This window comes from Equus quagga, chromosome 12 (assembly GCF_021613505.1).
Source record: "Equus quagga isolate Etosha38 chromosome 12, UCLA_HA_Equagga_1.0, whole genome shotgun sequence".
Classification (NCBI taxonomy): Eukaryota; Metazoa; Chordata; class Mammalia; order Perissodactyla; family Equidae; genus Equus; species Equus quagga.
This window is the reverse complement of record NC_060278.1, coordinates 56,275,982-56,296,155: the sequence shown is the minus strand read 5'-3', so window position 1 is coordinate 56,296,155 and position 20,174 is coordinate 56,275,982. Positions and strand designations below refer to the sequence as shown.

At 38.3% G+C, this 20,174-nt stretch overlaps 1 protein-coding gene across 2 annotated transcripts in view; it reads left to right on the top strand.

Annotated features, from left to right (window-relative positions):
- KCNT2 (potassium sodium-activated channel subfamily T member 2) overlaps positions 1–20,174 on the top strand; it is a 346,988-nt gene that overhangs the window by 263,892 nt on the left and 62,922 nt on the right. For both annotated transcript variants that reach the window (XM_046679418.1, XM_046679417.1), the window contains exon 21: positions 5,981–6,092. In XM_046679418.1, coding sequence (XP_046535374.1) covers positions 5,981–6,092 — 112 coding nt within the window. The remainder of the gene's footprint in view (positions 1–5,980; positions 6,093–20,174) is intronic.

Sequence of the window (20,174 nt, the reverse complement as noted above, 5' to 3'; positions counted from 1 at the left end):
ATATATTAATATATACTCCTCATTATTCAGAAACATTCCCAGACACCACATTAGATCAAAATTTATAGTGTAACACAGTAGCTCAGTAAGTAATATTTTTATTAAAATATTGTACACATCTTCCAGATTTGTATGTTCTCATGTTTGTTTTGCTTTAATATAATATATGAATGCAGGTAGTCTCAGAGTTCTCCCAGTAGTCCATGAAATAGAGTATATGGGATGTTTTTCATCTTTGTATTGGTTAACATAAGTAAGCATGTCAAAATATTTATTGAATGAATTAATTCAGGCAGATAACTATTCCATAGACATTTTACACAATTATGCTTACATCATTGAGTCAGAACAGAAAATAATTGTAGAAAAGCTTTAAGTAGGACAAACTATATTATTTTTCAATTACAATTTTACTTTATTATCAACCTAGCACCTAGGGAAAAGAGACTTCTCATGACATTTTATTTCTAAAATGTTACATATTCAAAATGTGTTTAGGTCATATGAAGGCCCAGAAATAGATTTACAGTGTTAGTATTTTAAAGATACATAATTAGATCTATTAGATAACCAAATTTGTAAATATAAAATATTATCATTGAATATAAGTAATACTTTATAGATATGAAGGACACTACAATAAAACATTTCATTCTTTAAGTATTATTTAGTTCTAGATTTTTCACTAGGTGGCAGACTTAGATAATACATTCAATTTCTAAGTTTCACATAACGTAAATGTATAGGTTCGTTCACATAGAACAGAAATGGCACATCACATAAATTTTGTTGTCCTATCGAATTTCAACTCTACAAGTTGCTTAAATATAAAGACCAGGTCACTCAATCATATTATTACTCATTCTTACTAAGACCTCAGATATATCTAGCTACATATGTGTATATTTCTGTTTGATACAATGTGTTAGAAAGAGATTATAAACAAAAGAATTCAAGTAATCACAGATTTGTCTAAAGTTAGAAAAATAATATAAATGAAAGATAAAAGCCATATTCTTAGCAAAAATAAACATTTCAAAAAGATAAATAACTTTTCATTTGTCTGCAGTGATGTTTTCCTTAGAAATTCCTTCTCTGGATTTATATCTCGATGCTGTCCCAGATGTTTCTCACAGGATATCCATTCATTAGTGTCTTAATGCTACTTATTCTGTGAACATTCAGTCAGCCACATTTATCACCCCTAGAAAAATATGTACAGCTTTATAATTCATGAATTTTCACAGTTTTCTCTATTAAAGTTGCAGAGTATAATTTAAAACCGGGAGTTTCACTTTATGTATTTTTTAATCTTCCAGAGACCGAAGCTTTCCAGTAGCAAACACTGATAGTTACTTGTTAAATTAAATGTTAAATATTGTCCTCAGTAAATAAAATTAACAATCATGAAGGTCTGATCTAAAAACACTATTTAGGGTAGATAGAGAAATAGACATTATAAGAGATTAAAATAAAGTTGACTTTTAAGATCTGAAACTCCAACATGTTGCTAGATATTCTTAATAATTTATTATTTTCTCTAGGTCATTTGAGTTTACTTTGCAACGGTCTACCTACCTATTTATTAGAATGGGGGGGTGTGTTCTAGAACATGACTCCTTTGGTGTGACTCAGCCTCTGCTACCTACTAGGATATTACCTTGAACATTTCTTTTTGTCCCTATGCGCCTCAGTTTCCTCATATGTAAACTAATAATTATAAGTAAATCATAGAGTAGTTTTCTGGAGTTTGAAGAAATAATTAGTGACTCTCTTGATTTCTAACACGAGTTGGAAACTATTGAAATCCAAAGAAGTCAGGCAGATAGAGATCTAAGTATCAGGCAGGACCATGTAGCTTTGGCGTCTGGCAATAGTGGGCTTCTTAAATCTTCCCCCAAGATCCATGACCAGGGGCCATGCGGGGCAACCACAGGACTTGCTCTGTAGGGCTGAGCTCAGCTCATGGCTTGGCACAGACCAGAGAAAGCCCAAAGAGGCTGAAAAGGTAGAGTCAGGGTTGATGGACAATGCCCCCAACTCTTCCCAGGGAAGGAGGGGGTTCAGATGCAAATACAATACAAGGAGGTTCCTATGAGATGTTGTGAAGACTTCATGAGTTAAGACATGGAAAATGCTAAGAATAATGCTCTATAATTTTAGACATTATCATTTTGGGGGTCTTTTTTACCCTTGCGGAAGATACAAAAAGGAAAAAGGCAAAGAGGAAAACCTTAGATTAATTTTCCTTTTCGAAGTATGAACATGGGATTTATTCTCTAAATGAAACTATAGAACATTTTGTTCATTCATTCCTTTTGGGACTACAATTTATTCATTTTAGTTTCCGTCGTCACAGATTATTGAATATTGCTTGTGACAAATGGTATTATGGTAAATATCTTTAGTGACATTGTTATTTTAAAATATCTTAAATAAATACTCTTGAAACTCCCAGATGGCATGAGATTTGGCAGTTGGTGGCATTTCCTAGGCTTACCAGATGGAGTTGTGCCGGCCCAAAAATCAATTGACATTTTTTCCATCAGGCTGCTCTTCTAATGTTTCAAAAGTTTCTGAAGAAGTGAACTTTAATTAATCAAATTTGCTCTCATTGGTGACTTTGTACTGAGAAGAATAGAGCTTCTAAAAGAAAGTCATGAGAATACAGATTATACGATGTTTCTCCATAAGCTAATCTAGTTAAATTGCAGCACTCTCTTCCTCAAGATTTTATCTGCTAAACCAAAGATGCACAACAAGAATTGAGAAGGAGTTTATTGTAACAAAGACTTATTAATTACAGGAATATAAGGGGCACTACGAGGTGCTGAGAGGGAGACCCTGTCTTCCTAGCTGTCACGATTTAGTAGGAGAGCTAAGGCATGGATAAAACCAACCAGAATTTAGTGCAAGTGCAGGGGAGGAAAAACTGCTCCTCTATCCTCTGGGTCCTTCTGGCTGGTACATAAGACAGAATAACAGGAGAAAATCAAACAAAGTTTAATAGTATGTGTACATGAGAGAAACACAGGAAACTGAGTAACTTGCCAAAATGGTGAAAGCTACCAAGTTAAAGACAAAGCAGGATGTTGGGGAAAGTGATTTGGGACTTCAAAGGGGAGGAAGGCAATTCACATGGAGATGGAAAGGCAAATGTTTGGTAAACAAATGTTGACCCTGCCTTGTAAAGACAATGAAAGGGGGCTGGCCCAGTGCATAGTGGCTAAGTTCACAAGCTCCACTTCAGAGGCCCGGGATTTGCTGATCCGATCCTGGGCATGGACCTACACAGAGCTCATCAAGCCATGGTGTGGTGGCATTCTTCATAGAAGAACTAGAGGCATTATAACTATGATATACAACTATGTACAGGGACTTTGGGGAGGAAAAATAAAAAAGGAGGAAGATTGGCAAGAGACGTTAGCTCAGGGCCAGTCTTCCTCGTGAAAAAAAAAAATACAATGAGAGATGGAGAGAGTTTTGATTAAATGGTTCTTGCTAGGTTCCTCCCTGTTTGTTACCACACAAAGGGCACGATCTGCTCGCTGCAAGACAAAAGCCAATTGTCAAGAGGCAAGATGGTGGCAGAGAAAGGGCATTTTATTACAGCTTGCTAGCAAGAGGGAAGATGACCGACTCATGTCCAAAAGAACTCTCTTAAGAGGGGCACAGAATCTTGAAGTAGTTATATAGGCCAGTGGGTTGTGGGGAGGGGTTAGGAATGTTGACCCAAGAGTCACCACAGCAGTTCTTTCTGTTTTCATTGATGATGGCTATCAGCATAGATGCTCTGTTCGGGGGTCATCACATTCCTAAGGAACTCAAAAGAATGAAGTTATCATCTTATCGCAGCTGGGAGGTATACGCACTAGCAGGGGTCATAAAATCTACAAAGCAGGTAGATCTCCTGGAGGGTGCATATCCAGCTGGGTTAGTTAGTTTGTCAGAGGTCATTCAAAGTTACAACATGGTTTCTTTTCTACAAAATGGCTTCCCTTATGTCAACCTTGTGTTGAGCCGGTCTCATGTCTACCACACCTAGTTCATATTATACTATAGTTATGTAGGGTGATGGTTCCTTGCTGAAACAGGCTTCTATCTTAAATTATTTTAGGCAGTTAGGGAGAAGGTCAGAGTTTCTTCGTGAGTCTTTTGTTCTTGAAAATAATCAAGCCTTGGGGCTGGCTCAGTGGCATAGTGGTTACGTTCCCACACTCTGCTTTGGCAGCCCAGGGTTCACAGGTTTGGATCCCAGACGCAGACCTGCACACTACTTATCAAGCCACACTGTGTTGGCATCCCACGTATAATAGGAAAATTGGCACAGATGCTAGCTCAGTGACAATATTCCTCAAGCAAAAAAAAAAAAAAAAAGAGGAAGATTGGCAACAGGTGTTAGCTCAGGGCCAGTTGTCCTCACACACACACAAGATAATAATCAAGCCAAAGAGACACATCCTGGGGTGGCAAATTCTGATCCCCCACACATGACACACCTGATGATATAGTTTTCCAAGGCTTTGATTAGGTAAGGCTCAAATATTAGTCTATTCAGGTAACCAAGAGAGCATACGCTTTTTATAGATAACTCTGAAAGAAAGTATTTTGAAGGATCTTTTAGCATCTCAACTGGGATGGTGACTGAAGCTCCGTAGAGACAGACCTGAGGGTCAGGTAATCAGGAAGGCCCCACCACAGGCTGGAGAACAGACCCCTTCAGGCTGCGAAGATGCCAGGCAGGCCCACTCTCCCTGGAAGGAGGGAGAGCTTCTGGCAAAACGTCAATGGGCATTAGAGGGTTAGAGTGGAGGGAAGTTCTAAAGTTGTGGGCAGTGCTGGAGCTCGGGGGCGGAGCTCTCGTCTCAGAGGAAGTGTTTTCCTCTCTAAGGCACCAAATCAAGCGCTCAGGTGCATGGAGGTGGCAGAGCCCTCACTCCTGGAACTAACATCACACGGGAGTAAGATGAGCTGGAGAAGCTGATTTGTTTCTGAGCCACAAAGAGGATGTTTATATCCTGCATCTTTTCAGTCAGTTCTAGTGTCTGAGTTCAGGGTATGGGTTCAGCCTAGTGGTAGGAATTTTAAGTGGCCAGAACTGAGTTTAAAGACATATTGTGTGGAGAGCAAACCTGATTGTCACATGAAGTGTCTGCCACAGAGAATCTCAAAATATTTGAACCGGAACAGCAGCCAAGGATGTATAGTACCAGCTAAAGAGAAGATCATCAACAGTAATGATAAAAAGGCATTCGCTGTGGTGTTATCTTGTCCCATTTTTCTGGGGGAAAAAAATCTGTGTGCATGCATGTGTGTGTGTGTGTTTATGCGTGTGTGTGTGTGTGTGTCTTGGGGGCAGAGGTGAATGAGAAGACAGTTAATGCAAAGTTATGAACATGTGGAAATTCTCAGGATCCTTTTAGAACAGCACTATCAATTGAGCCTTGGCCTAAATTCATTATGGTGAAATGTTAGTTCGATTAAAGTAATTTCCTCTTCCCAGAAGTTCATTGTAGCAAGATTTGACATTTAAAATTGCATCCTATGGGAATATGAGAGCTGTAGGAGATCAAAGAGCTCACTTTATGGACAATAAGCGCATCACGTGAAGTTTTTGCGAATCAGCACATTCATCTTAGAAATTTCCATTTCACTGTTATCCAGAAAGTAACCTTGTAACTTCTTAAATCAGCTTTATGAGTTTCTCTTCTATGCTGTTTCATGATTGTAAAGAGAAAAAGTCTAATAAATTACTGAATTTTTTTTTCTTACAGTGCTAAAATGTTGGTTAAAATATTTTTTGGAAAATAGAGTTTCGTTTTCCTTGTGTTGTACAGAACAGCTTATGTGGTGCTGCCTGCTGTTGCAATTGCATGTACTTTTATGCCTAAGGCTAGGAATCACTCACTCGTAAATATGTTGTTATAAAAAATACCATATTGGATTGTTAGTGTAATGCAAATGTTTTTTTGAAATGTAGGTTGTTTTCCAGTCTCAGTATTATCACAGAGCTTACTCACCCAGCCAACATGAGATTCATGCAATTCAGAGCCAAAGACTGTTACTCTCTTGCTCTTTCAAAACTGGAAAAGGTAAGACTCCCCGTTATTATGTAAGTTGCATTAAACTATTTTGCTTGAAAGAAATTTCTAGAAATTTCTGGAAAGAAATGCCATGCGATAGCCAGAAATAAAAATGCTGCTTTGAATTTCTATTTGGAGGCTAAAATCTTAATTTATAATTTTTTAAACAATGTGAATTGATGGATTTGAATCATTTATATCACAAGTAAACTTAATGGGGATACCTTGCCCTATCGTCATTAATCGTAAATTGAAAGCATGACTTATGAAAGAATTAAATGCAATGGGAATGTATATACTCAGTTATAATGTCAGTTATACTGATAATATCATGAGTGCTATGTCAAGAAATCTATACTTATGTAGGGCTTTGCAGTATTCAGAAATCCTTAAGGTTTTAGAAAAGTTGTAGGCTTTGTTGAAAGTTATTCTCTCAAATGGCGCCAACACAATCTGAGACCAAGTTGAGTTTATTGCTTACCTAGGTAAGGGAGACTATCACCCGGGAAAGCTTTGGCAATGCCTCAGAGTGGGGAAAACAAGGTCAAAGTGTATTGAGATTTGGAAATTTTATTTAATGAGAGTCTTTCAAAGCATGGACTTAATTAGGATCAGGAAGGGATCAGGATAAAGCTAATGGAGAAACAGTGGAATTGCAAAGTCATGTTACGTGGACAGAAAGATATGGTTTCCATTCTTTGTCCAGACTGAGTGTGGGGGTAAGTGGTTTTGCATTCAGCATTTACCTGATATTAGCATACTTGGAGAGTTTGATATAAGAGAGGAAAATAAAATTCAATCTTGTACATAGGAAAATGTGTTAAATCTATGCTATCTTCCTTGTTTATAACAATATAAGACATGAGACAATGGTGCCTTACATTTTTTTGGTTAGTTCTTTCTTTCACTTAATTTTATTTTGATTACCAGATACTGCCAGATACTGTCCTAATTCCTGGGAGACATATTGTTGAGTAAGGTCATTTCTGCACTCTTGTCTGTTGAGTTCCGAATTCTAACTGGTCACATATATTGTGTTGGTAGAGTCTCCCCACTGCTCCTTTATAGTCTACTTCGGTTATTGTTAGGCACTGCTTCTAGATGAGGAAACCAAGTTTAAGACAGGTTAAATAGGTGCCAGCCCTGTGGCCAAGTGGTTAAACTTCTGCATGCTCCACTTTGGCGGCTCAAGTTTCACGGGTTAAGATCCCGAGTTTGGATCCCCGGTGTGGACACACTCTACTTATCAGCCATGCTGTGGAGGCATCCCCTATACAAAGAAGAGGAAGATTGGCACAGATGTTAGCTGAGAGCTAATCTTCCTCAAGCAAAAGAAAGGGGAGGATTGGCAATGGATGTTAGCTCAGGGCAAATCTTCCCCACAAGAAAAAAAGAAAAAAGACAGGTTAAATAACTTTTCAAGATTATAAGCTATCAAGTCACTGCAGTAGCAGAAACTTAAAGCTTTTAATGCTGAAGACAGAAAATTTCCATTATGCCATACTGCTTTGACTACATAGAAAGGGTGGCAAGCACAGCTAAACTGACTCAGCGTCCACAGGCAAATCCAGCAATTAGGAATCAAGCTGGAATTGGTACTGGTGTGGTGTAGCGTGGCCTCCTTCATGACAAGTGAGGGAGGATCAACCTAATGATGGAGAATACAGGCTCTGGAGTCAGACTGGTCCATTTGTCCACTACTTTCTAGGAATGGAACCTGGATAAGTTATTTACGCTTTCATAGCCTTGGAAGTCTCCTCTGGAAAACAGTAGTAATAGCTAAATAACAGGATCATTGCAAACATTATACTACACAATCTATCCAAAACATTTAGCCCACTTTTGGCATATACTCAGTGCTCAAGTAAATGATACTGAAAGCATAATTATAGATTATTATTGTTGATATTGTCACTAATAAATATTGTGTTCTGTGTATTCAATTTATGCCAAGTCAGTTGAGGTAGCAAAGTCATAATTGTGGGAGGTATTTTCAATCTTGGTGAGTGTGTGTGTCTATATTGTGTACTTGTTGCATTAGAGGAAAACAACAGAATGAGCTTTTGATCTTTGTTGGGGAAGTAAATAAAAATAAAATCTTCTGCCAACCTAGAAATCCTCTCCACAAACAGAAAAGTTTCCTTCGAATAGGCATTAAACCACACTGTGATGGGCGTCTCAGGCAATCCGCTAAAGAGACTGCAGAGACAGAAAGACATCTCATCCTTTTATGTAACCAGGCAGATACGATCGTTTACATGCATGTTAATTGTCTCGATCCAAAGGAAAAATGAAACTTCTTGTATCTTTGTGGCACGCAAAAGTTACAGCATGGAGGCAGGCACCTAGGCTCAACTCTCAAAGAGAGAGAGAGACAGGAAGCTTTATGTTCACATTTCAAAAAGATCGTTCCAAGGACCCCAAGAAAGACATTCCTGGGATACAAAACTGGCTAGAGGTTATTCAGGTTTTCAAAAATTTTGCATGCTTCTCAGAGAGACAGAGAAATGACTTACAATTGCAAGTTGTCCAAAGGAAATGCTCTAGGGAAAAGAGAGGGGAAGAGCAAGTTTTCTTTCATTTTTGACATCAGGGAAATTCATTTATTTTTTTAAATTTACATTTACCCTTATATCTTCTAGATGTTTCCCTAGAAGAATAAAGGAATTTAATACATTTCCTAATTATTCAGGAATAGAGGAATTAGGGGAAGTGGTATTGAAACCAATTGTTTGGATGTTATAAAGCCATGGAAAATTCTTTTTAATTCACTTATTATCATTTTATCCACTGAAATAGGGATTTTTGTCACATAGAAATCTTTTAGACTTCTATGCTGTAATAGGTTGAACTGTGTCCCTCCTCTGAAAAAAAAAGATGTGTTGGAATCCCAACTTTCGGTATCTCAGAATGTCAACTTATTTTAAGATAGGCTTTTTATAGAGGTAATCAAGTTAAAGAAGGCTATTAGGGTGGGTCCTAATCTCATATAACTGATGTAGGGACAGAAAAATTTTCCCTTCTTCCCTTCTAGGTTCTTTGGCTTAATAATTAAATTGACATAAGGCAGATTAATAGGAGAAAAGTAAATTTAATTTCATCTGTACAACAGCCTCATAAAATGAGACCCAAAGGGCAGCCAGGTAACTGAAGCTTGTATAACATCTTGAGCTAAGGAAAGGCTTAGGGGCCTGGGGATACAAAGTGGAGGAAGGCCCTTCACAGGAAGACAGAGGAGATGTTTGGAAAACAAAGCTTGACCTGTTATGCCGGTGAGTTTCTTAGGACAAAGTTATCTTCTGGTAATAGCTCTTTCTGGTACAGGCAATTGAGGTGCAGGTGAAGAGGTTTTCCTGAATCTGCTGGGTTTTAATTGCCTTCATCTCAAAATAATCCGCATGTCAAAGTAGCATATTTTAGGGAGACTTGCTCTGAACACCTTTGCTGATATCCTTAGATAAACAGTAAACTTGCAAACAGACAGACACACATGTGAAGAGAAACGGAGAGAAGACAGCCATCCATAAGCCAAGGAGAGAGGCTGGAACAGATTGTTCCCTTACAGTCCTCAGAAGGAAGCAACCCTGTTGACACCTTGATTTTAGACTTCCAGCATCCGGAACTGGGAGAGGCAATAAATTTCTGCTATTTAAGCCACACAGTTTGTGATACTTTATTGCAGTCCTAGCAAACTGTTACATGTGCCATCAATGACATGGGAACTGTTCATTTCTAACTAGTACTTTTTATCACTGATATAAATACAGCTAACTTACTGTTGAAAGTAATTATCTTTTTATATTTGTCTTCTGGATACAAAGAGGTATTTTCAGGTTTAGGAAACAGATCTTTATTTCCAGTATTTTAAATGCATTCCCAGTAACATTTTATAGAGTTATTGTTGGCTGAGGAATAGGTGGATTTTTATTTTTCTGAACATAATTATGAATATCATTTGATTCTATTTATAATTAGATGTGCCTGTACTTTCGCAGATGAGGACTTCACCTCTAGAAACACAATCAAGGTTATGGATTAGAAAGAAATACCAGCTTGGCTGCTTAACATACATTTTTGCTACTAAGTGGTTCTCAAATTTAAGCAGTGATAGAATTTGCAAGGATGTGTGTGAAAGGTTAGACTGAATTGACCTTGGTCACTTTACTTGTGTGTTGATTACATTTTGATGTTTCCTGGTAGGCTTTGGGTTCTAATAGATAGCTGGTTGCCATTGGTAACACTCTGCAAGGATGCTCTAAAAGAGGCTACTCCCTGAAGATAATAACTTCCATTAGGAAAAGGAAAGCATGGAAAATACAGAAGGATCACTGGTCCGTGGCAATGATGGGAACAATGATTGCCAGGACCCCCCTCTGCTCTTGTGAAAAGGAAGTTTCTTGATCAGTCCTTGATTATTTTTTTAGATTTACAATCTGGAGGAATTCTCTTGCCCGTTGTTTTGTGTGGCCCTTGTCTCTCACCTTAAGCTTCCTCCTTACGCATTATTATCCATGTCACTTTAGGAGTACGTTCTGCTTTTTTTTTTTTTTAATACTCCTGCAAAGCACTCTATTTTATTTTATTTCTTTTGTATGATTTTTTGGGGGGTGGGGTGAGGAAGATTGGCCCTGAACTAACATCTGTTGCCAATCTTCCTCTTTTTTTCCTCCCCAAAGCCCCAGTACATAGTGGTATGTCTTAGTTGTAGGTCATTCTAGTTCTTCTATGTGGGATGCTTCCGCAGCATGGCTGTTGAGTGGTGCACATGTCTGTGCCCAGGATCTGAACCAATGAACCCTGGGCTCGCGAAGCAGAGCGCATGAACTTAGCCACTTAGCCGTGGGGCTGACCCCTGGCAGAACATACTTCTTGCAGTCTGTGCAGCTTTTGTAACCTGCTTCTTGTTTATGCAAGTTTGAAACAAATATAAAGATTTTTAAGTTTATAAAAGCATTTTTTTAGACTTTTAAAGTCTAAAGATTTTCAGAATAGACTGCTAATTTCTCTCAAAAACTGATAAACTTCTGTTTACTTCCATTCATTTTTCTGGCCAGAATATACCCAAAGTTAATTCCTTTTTTTTTTTTTTTTTTGCGAGGATTTTTTTTTTTTTAAAGATTGGCACCTGAGCTAACAACTGTTGCCAATCTTCTTTTTTTTTTCCTGCTCTTTCTCCTCAAATCCTCCCAGTACATAGTTGCCTACTCTACTTGTGGGTCCTTCTAGTTGTGGCATGTGGAATTCCACCTCAGCATGGCCAGACGAGCGTTGTCATGTCTGCACCCAGGATCCTATCCATTGAAACCCTGGGCTGCCGAAATGGAGAGTGTGAACTTAACCACTCGGCCATAGGACTGGCCCCCCAAAGATCATTCTTTAACATAATTTTTAGGTTCTTTATTTCTTTACCTCCTCAATCCCTACCACCTTCTCTTATCTTCTTGGAAGCTACTTTGAGGTTATTGAGACAATCAGGTTGACCCGAGCTTTGTTGTTTAATGCCTTTTTTCAGTTTTACCTTCTATTCTTTCGGCATCCAGAAGCACACACTTTTTAAATATTGGAAGTTCTTAATCTTTGAGCTCCCTATTTATTTCAGTCTCTACTTGAAACTAATTCTTGCCTGAGCTGCTGTCTTTCTTGTAATGTCCGACCAAATGTAGCAAGTAACAGTATCCACAGACCAATATTAAACAGATGCAAGTTTTTATGGGCCAGGTCTGGGAGTGGCACACAAACTTGTGTTCATATGCCACTGGCTGGAACTCAATCATGTGGCCACACTAACTTCAGGGGAGTCTGGGAAATGTAGGCCAATTATGTCCTAAGTAGAAGTGGGCAATGGATTTTGGTGGGCAGTCAACATTCTCTGTCACATGCAATATATCACACTTATTTTCTTCCATTTTGTAAAATCTATCAAAACATTTTCTGGACATCATGCTTTCCCTTGCATTTTCCTTTCCATCTGATCTTTCTTTTGTTGTTGTCCGCGTTTGTTGCTGAGTTGTTTTACATTATCCTTCTTGTCCTCCATATTCCCGTCACTGCCACTATTTTCCCAATAACCCTTCTCCTGTTTGGTCGTTGGTCCTTTTGGGTTATTCACACTCCCCCTGACAAAGTAGATGTAGCAGGAATCCGAAACACAGTATAAGAGCTAAGCGGAGATGGAAAATGTGACAGATAATAAAGAAATAGAAGAGAAAGACAATAATAGAAAGAAAAGAAGTTTTCATTTTGTTTCCCTCTAAAGACTTTTTTCATTTCTCTTGTTTTGATGCATTTCATAAAAAAGCCTTTCATTCATGCTTATGGCCCAATTTGCCTCAAGACCGCTTCTTTTAAAATTGCATTTGAACTGTCACCATTCCCCAATGGTGATCCTAATTACACTTGAGCAGTCATATGGTAATTACACACTCATGTAAGAAGCAAAGTCATGAAAATGTGAGATGAATAGTGTGGTATAATAAAAAAATACATATTTTGTCTTTATCCCTAGTTCCTGACACAGAGCTTCAAAAATCTTTGAATTTCCTGAGTGAGAGGAGTGTCTTTTGTTATTCATACATTTCAACCATACCTGATGTTGTGCTGACTAAGCAATTCGTGGAGGGGCCCCTAGATAGATTAGGGATGAGGGCTGGTTGCCAGAAAAAGCAAACACATGATTAGAAAATTGAAACTTTCAGGCCCTCCTCACTTCCCCACCTCCAGGGACAGGAGAGGGACTGAAGATTGAATTTAATCATGTGGCTAATGATTTAATTAACCATGCCCATATCAGAAAACTTTGATAAAAACTCTGAAACATGAGGCTCAGGGAGCATCCTGGTTGGTGAACATATTGAGGTACCAGGAAGGTGGGACACCCTGGCTCCATGGAAACAGAAGCTTCTGTGCTCAGGAACCTTCCAGACTTGCCCTATGAACTTTTTCATCCACTCTTCATTCATTCATTTGCATTCTCTATAATAAAATGACAGTCATTAAGTATGGCACTTTCATGAGTTCTGTGAGCATTCTAGCAAATTATCACACCCTAGGGGATTGAAGGAAGCCCCAGATTTGTAGCTGGCTGGACAGAAGTGCAGCTGGCTTGGAGATACCTGGGACTTGCGACTGGTGTCTGAAATGGGTGCAGTCTTGTGGAATTGAGCCCCTTAATCTGTAGGATCTGAGCCAACGCTGGGGAGTTAGTGTCAGAATTGAATTGAACTGTAGGACACCCAGTTGGTGTCAGAGAATTGGTGTCAGAATGCAAATGGTGATGTCTGTAAATCATATATCACTTTATACTCAGTGGTAGAGCAAGGTGATAAAAATTGGAGGTAGCTACTGGGAGAAATAGGCAAGAATATCAGTTATTTTTTAATGTATACACTGTGTAGAAGAAAGAAGGCAAAATTTTACATATTCTCAATTTAAATCCAAGCCAGTAAATATTTACTGCACACCTACTATGAGCAAATACCATGCTAAATAGTAGGAGTTACGCATTTGAATAAAACACGTAGAAGTTGTAATTTGACAGGAGACGCAGATATATAATAACAAATGAAAACATGTTGTCTTACTCTTTTTTTTCTGTGCAAACAAGTTGGACTACTTCTTATTCATAATCTAAGCTAGCATGGCTCAGTGGGAGTTTGATGCTATCTGCCCACACTGGATTTGATTTCATTAGGAAAATTTCTTATCTTGTTTTTAAGAAAATATTTACCTTTCCCCATATTGGTCCAGAAAGAATTTGAGCAGAATACTAATTAGATTCTATTTCTTTACAATGTGGAAAAGCATTGCCTAATCTACTCTGGAGGAGTGATAAAATGTGATTTATATGGATAGCTATTTTAATGTGCAAATTTATCTATTAAGAATGTGCGTAGTATTATTGCTTCACACAACAGGTCCAAATTGCCATAGACTGAATGTTTGTGTCCCAGCAAAATTCATATGTTGAAACATAACATCTAATGTGATCGTATTAGGAGGTAGGGCTTTTGGGAGGTGATTAGGTCATGAACATGGAGCCCTGTGAGTGGGATTAGTGCTCTTAGGAAAGAGATCCCAGAGAGCTCCCTCCCCGCTGCCACCATGTGAGGACAGGGAGAAGATAGTGTCTATGGACCAGGAAGTGGCCTCTCACCAGACATCTAAATCTTGACCTTGTCAGCCTCCAGCACTGTGAGAAATAAATTTCTGTTGTTTATAAGCCACCCAGTCTAGAGTATTCGGTAACAGCAGCCCAACTAGACTGAGACAAAAGTCTTGATGTTTGGCCAATAAGACCACACAGTGCACAGTCCGGGATATACATTCATGTATCCTATGATGTAAGCAGCTTCCCTTGGAACAGAACCCAAAAGCAGCCATATATGTGTCTACTGTGAATATGAAAACATATATCAAACTTTTAAAACTATTCAAAGGGAAATATCAAATGGAGGAAAGTAATGGATTTATATAACCCAGTTGGAAAAGTTCAATTATTAAAATTTTATAATTGTACAGAGTTAAATATGTTATGAAAATAAGTAACTGTAATATAGTGGTTAACCACCATTATTGTTTGCAAGGAGGTCAGCAATTGCTTGTCTTCTAATAAACTTGCGTAGATTGATATTGATATGGGTGTAGATATTGGTATAAATATATAGATGTGTATGTGAGAGAGAGAGTTTGCAGAATCGATTTTATTTCTTGATAAGCTAAAACAATGCCTGTGAGTCACAAAAAGATGCCATCTAGGATAACAAAGGTAACTCTTGGGTATGCTTTCTACTTGAAATATTAAAATGGATATCACACTAGACAAGGACTTTAACCCAGTGTTATATTTTCCTTATTACTTCTCTCTCTACATTAATCGGCATTTCCTTCATCATTTGATAGTTTTACTAGTTTGCAAGGCATAACTTATTTTTGAATCCAGAGTCACATAAGACAGTACACTTAATCAGCCCTCCATTTTTAATTAAACTAAGAACATTTGACAAGGGACCGTCCAGGTGGTACAGCAGTTAAGTTGGCATGTTCTGCTTCAGTGGCCTGGGGTTCGCTGGTTTGGATCCCAGGTGCGGACGTTGCACCACTTGCTGCTGTGGCAAGCAAGCCATGCTGTGGCAGGTGACCTATGTATAAAGTAGAGGAAGATGGGCATGGATGTTAGCTCAGGGCCAGTCTTCCTCAGCAAAAAGAGGAGTATTGGCAGCAGATGTTAGCTCAGGGCTAATCTTCCTCAAAAAAAGAACACTTGACAAGCACTGACCACAGGAAACCATCTGTAGTTATCCTTAGAAGAAATATGCATAAAAAGGGAGTAAGATTGGTATCCAGAAGACTAAAAAGAAACAGGTGCTTCTGGACAAATTTTTATTTTAATTTATTTATCTGGGCTCTCTAGTCTGTTCCATTTGTCTATGTCTGTCTTTGTGCCTGTAGCATACTGTTTTAATAACTGTAGCTTTGTAATGTATTTTGAAATCAAGAAGTATGATACTTAATTCTTTGTTCTTCTTTCTCAAGATTGCTTTGACTATTCAGAGTTTTTTGTGGTGCCATATGAATTTTACAACCAAACCCGGGCCGCTAAAGCAGAGCATGCTGAAATTTAACTGCCCTCAGGGCTGGCTTGGCCATTATATTTTCTTAATTTTTTGACGTAATTTTCTTAACTTGTTTTCTGGAGCCTTCAAATACTATCATCAAAGCATAAAATTAGACTCATGACAGTTTATTTTTAATACATCAAACAGGCAATAGTATATTCATGTATGATTTCCAGCTACTTTGAAAATGATTTTGGTCTGTGGGGCCCCATTTTTGAATGCCAAATCATGCAAGACAATTATACCAAAAATTCCTCATGTGCTCATGTGATTATAACTTATTTAAGCAGCTTTTAGAAGCATAACACATGGAACAGTCATTTGGAGGTAGTATGAAAACAAAAAAATAGTTTAAGCTCAGAAGAGAGTCACTCTTTGAACTCCTGTTAATCTTTCAAAATCATGACATAATTTTCATTGACAGCCCTCCAAGACCTAAAACGTTCACAAAGAATTTATGCATGCTGTGTTTGTCTTCCAAGGACTCAGATATTTAAATATTATCTTTAAATTCATAGCTTTCCTTACTTAAAGCTAATCTCTTGAATGATGGTTTTATGCTTAATGAAAATAAGGCAAAGTCTTTTCCTCAGCACCACTCCAAGCCTAGTTTCTACACTGATACCCTAGTCAAAAAGAGTGGGATCTCTCCTTTAATTATCGTGTCAAGCATATTTTCTAAACTTTCTGTTCCAAAATTTCCCCCAAGGGGAGCTGCCAACTGCTTCTGCTGACTTTTTGGATCTCTTTTCAATGCGGTGCCTGCATTTTACAAGCTGTTTTGTTTTTCCGGCTTTCCCTCACCATGGGGATTATTGTTGATTTAGTCTCTTTTAGTTATTTTGAAAATTATAATTGTATTTTATGAGTTACAGCTTTTGAACAACAGTAAGTGGTACACAACTTATCTTTATTAGCTGTTTTTTTGTTTTTTAAAGATTGGCACCTGAGCTAACAACTGTTGCCAATCTTCTTTTTTTTTTTCCTTTCTTCTCCCCAAATCCCCCCAGTACATAGCTATATATTTTAGTTGTGGGTCCTTCTAGTTGCGGCATGTGGGACGCTGCCTCAGCATGGCCTGATGAGCAGTGCCATGTCGGCGTCCAGGATCCAAACCAGTGAAACCCTGGGCCGCTGAAGCGGAGCACATGAACTGAACCACTTGGCCACTGGGTGGCACCTAGTTTTTTAAATAAATAAATGTAATTTATTTTATAGTTTTATAAAAGCACAGGAAAGAGCAGTGATTGCTTTTCTCCAAATTGTAGCTTATAAAGTACAAATACTTTAAATCTCTTATTATATAAAAGAACAAAAGTATTAAGCTCATGTAGATGAAATGCTCGACGGTTTCCTATTGCCTTGCAAACTTATATCTCCTTCAAGGCTCAAATCCGATGCCATTTCTTTCATGACACTGTCCCCATCCTCCTTACGCCTCCACAATAGGGACCTCTACAAGCCCCTGTCATAGAGCCTTGTAAATGTTTAAGTCTCTCTCCTCAGTAAAACTATAAATACCTGCAAAACTGGAACCTTCTGTTAATTATCTTTGCCTCCTATCAACCTAGTTCAGCGCCTGACACATAACAGCTAATTGATAAATGTTTTGATGGCACTGCTTAGAATTCTTCCTAGGACGTGGGGATATTCTGTAGCCATTTCAAAGTATTCTTCTCTTTTTTCTTTAATTTAACACACATTTTTAAATGTATTTTTTAGTTTACTGTTATTTCTCATATAATTACTATTCACCCCAGTTACTGCTTAAACCAGATATGAGCTAGCAGATCCCCAGCTCATTTCTGACTAAGTATCTTTTCTTCCAAAGTGGAAAGCTTGAGAACCTGTTGGTGCAAGCAAGTGATGTAAATTTAAATTAGTAAAGTGAATTATGTGTAAGAAAGAATGAATCTAAAAGGGAGCAGAAGCTTTCAATTCTGGCCACTTGTTGCCATGATCTATGATATCAGCTTATCCAAACTTAAAAGATATCATAAATTTAGATTTTTACGTTAAATGTTGAAAACTCATGAAACTTCAGTAAATGTATGCAAGCCAAATTTGGACTGTTCACTGCCAATGTGTAACTTCTAGCCTATATGTTGTTTTTTTGAGATAAAGAGAGGTAGATAAATGATAGTGTCACAAAAATCAAGCTGGAATGGATGGCTAAGTCAAAGTATTAGTCATCTCTAATTCTTTTTTATAAGTTAAAAATAGGGCTTATTAAATGCAGCTTAAAAAATTAATCCAACTTCTTCATTGTCTAGAAGTAAAGAAAGTAATTTTGGAATGTGTTCTTATCAGGATAGAATTAGTCTCTTGAGTTCTTACTTTTTTTTATATAACTTTAAGACTAGTAGGCCTTAAAAATAATGTTATAAAATCTTTGGTGATTTTTCTCCAATGTAAGTAAAGTTAATAATAAAAAAGACAGTAACGGGGCTGCCCTGTGGCCGAGTGGTTAAGTTCTCGAGTTCCGCTGTGGCAGCCCTGGGTTTCGCTGGTTTGGATCCTGGGCACGGATATGGCACTGCTCATCGGGCCACACTGAGGCGGCATCCCACATGCCACAACTAGAAGGACCTGAAACTAGGGTATACAACTATGTACCAGGGAGATTTGGGGAGATAAAGCAGAAAAAAAAAAAAAAAGATTGGCAACAGTTGTTAGCTCAGGTGCCAATCTTTAAAAAGAAAAAAAAAAGTAACTCATAAGTGCAGAATTATGCACACATGCAAAAGGACAGCATCACTGGGTATGAAAGGGTTTCAGAGGTTGTGATGCAACACATGCATTTGAGAAGACGAGGACAACTTGGACAGCTGACGTGAAGAACCTTGAATTCTATACAATGAGGATGTTATCGACAGTGAGGTTGAGCCTGAATGTGAGGAAGGGATTTTCAGGATTTCACCAGCCAGCCAGTCTGACTCATCGATAGTCCATTCTGGGAAGGACTGAGGCATCATCCTGGAAAAGAATCTGGGGAACCAGACCACGGAGAGCCCTGCATCCCGAGTCTCTGAAATTTCTTGTGCAGTGAGTGGAGGGTGACAGCAAGTTTTTGAGTGAGGACATAGGAGATGTGACATCATCAGACTTGCGCTTTCATCAAATTGATGTGACATTTATATATTTATCTGGAAGGGGACACAGTGGCATTGTAGGAAAGAGAAAAAGAGCAAGTTATTTCAATAAATCAGTCATGAGATAATAAAAGCCTGATTTAGGACTGGCAGGGTGAACAGATCTGTGTCGGTTAAAACCAAAGAGAAAATTCTGGGCAAGACTGACTTTACTGAGGTAGCTAAAACATGTATTTATCTTAAAATATATTAAAGCCGTAGTATGGAATAAATAAGTGGTGATATGTAAAAGAAGCTCAGAAAAGGGATAAATGTAAAGTCTTAAGATAAGTTTTCAAAAGAAGAGAGCCACACGGGAGATAAATTTAGTTGAGGTTCATAGAGGAGTGTCTAGGAAGAAGATAAATCAGAGGAAATGAGTGAGGAGTCCAAGAGATAGGCTGGAAGCCAAGACAATGATGTCAAAGACAGACAGATTTCCACAATTAGAAGACATGGTGGGAGGCCTACCCAGTGGTGTAGTGGTTAAGCTCGAGAGCTCCGCTTCAGTGGCCCAGGGGTTCACTGGTTCGGATCCTGGGCATGGACTTAGCACTGTTGATCAAGCCATGCTGTGATGGCATCCCACACAGAAGAACTAGAAGAACTTACAACTAGGATTTACAACTATGTACTGGGGCTTTGGGGAGAAAAAAAAAAAAACATTGTGTCAGTCTACCATCACTGTGTTGTCTTCATCAAGTCAGCACCAAGTTTTCAAGGAGACGGAAGTATGGCTGTGAACAGAGCAGGAGGGACCAGACATAGGAAAAATGACTCAGTTCTAAAGAACATTGGAGAGACAACAGCTTAAAAGATTTAAGAAGATACTTGTTGGTGAGGGATGTGGAAACAGACGTTCTCATACATTCCTGGTAGATATTTACCCTCAGACACACAGATATTGTGTGAAATAGCGTACACACAAGCATCTTTCTTCTTGAAAATCTATCTTGTAATCCTTCAACATCCTTCTTTTCTTCACTTCTGAATCCATGCATTTTTCGAAAACTTCCAATTTTCCGAATTTCTCAATTTTCAGGAGCACGAAGGCCTTCAGGGGAGAGCAGGATACAGGAAGCCATTATCTTGTGTGTCGTTTGTGAAGCACATGTTCCTAAGTCTTAAATGTCATGGTCAAAGTCCTAGTTTGCCCAGGCTCTCCTGGCGTATGGCTATTGTCGCAGTATAATTACTAAGAGCTCCTCTCATAGACATCCTGATTTGGATGATAAATTATATGATCACCCTGTTTATAAGGCAAGGACCACTTGTATTTTAGTATAGGAGAATAACTGCCTGGATGACCTTGCATTTCTCTCTAAGATAAAGAAGAGGGTCCCTCA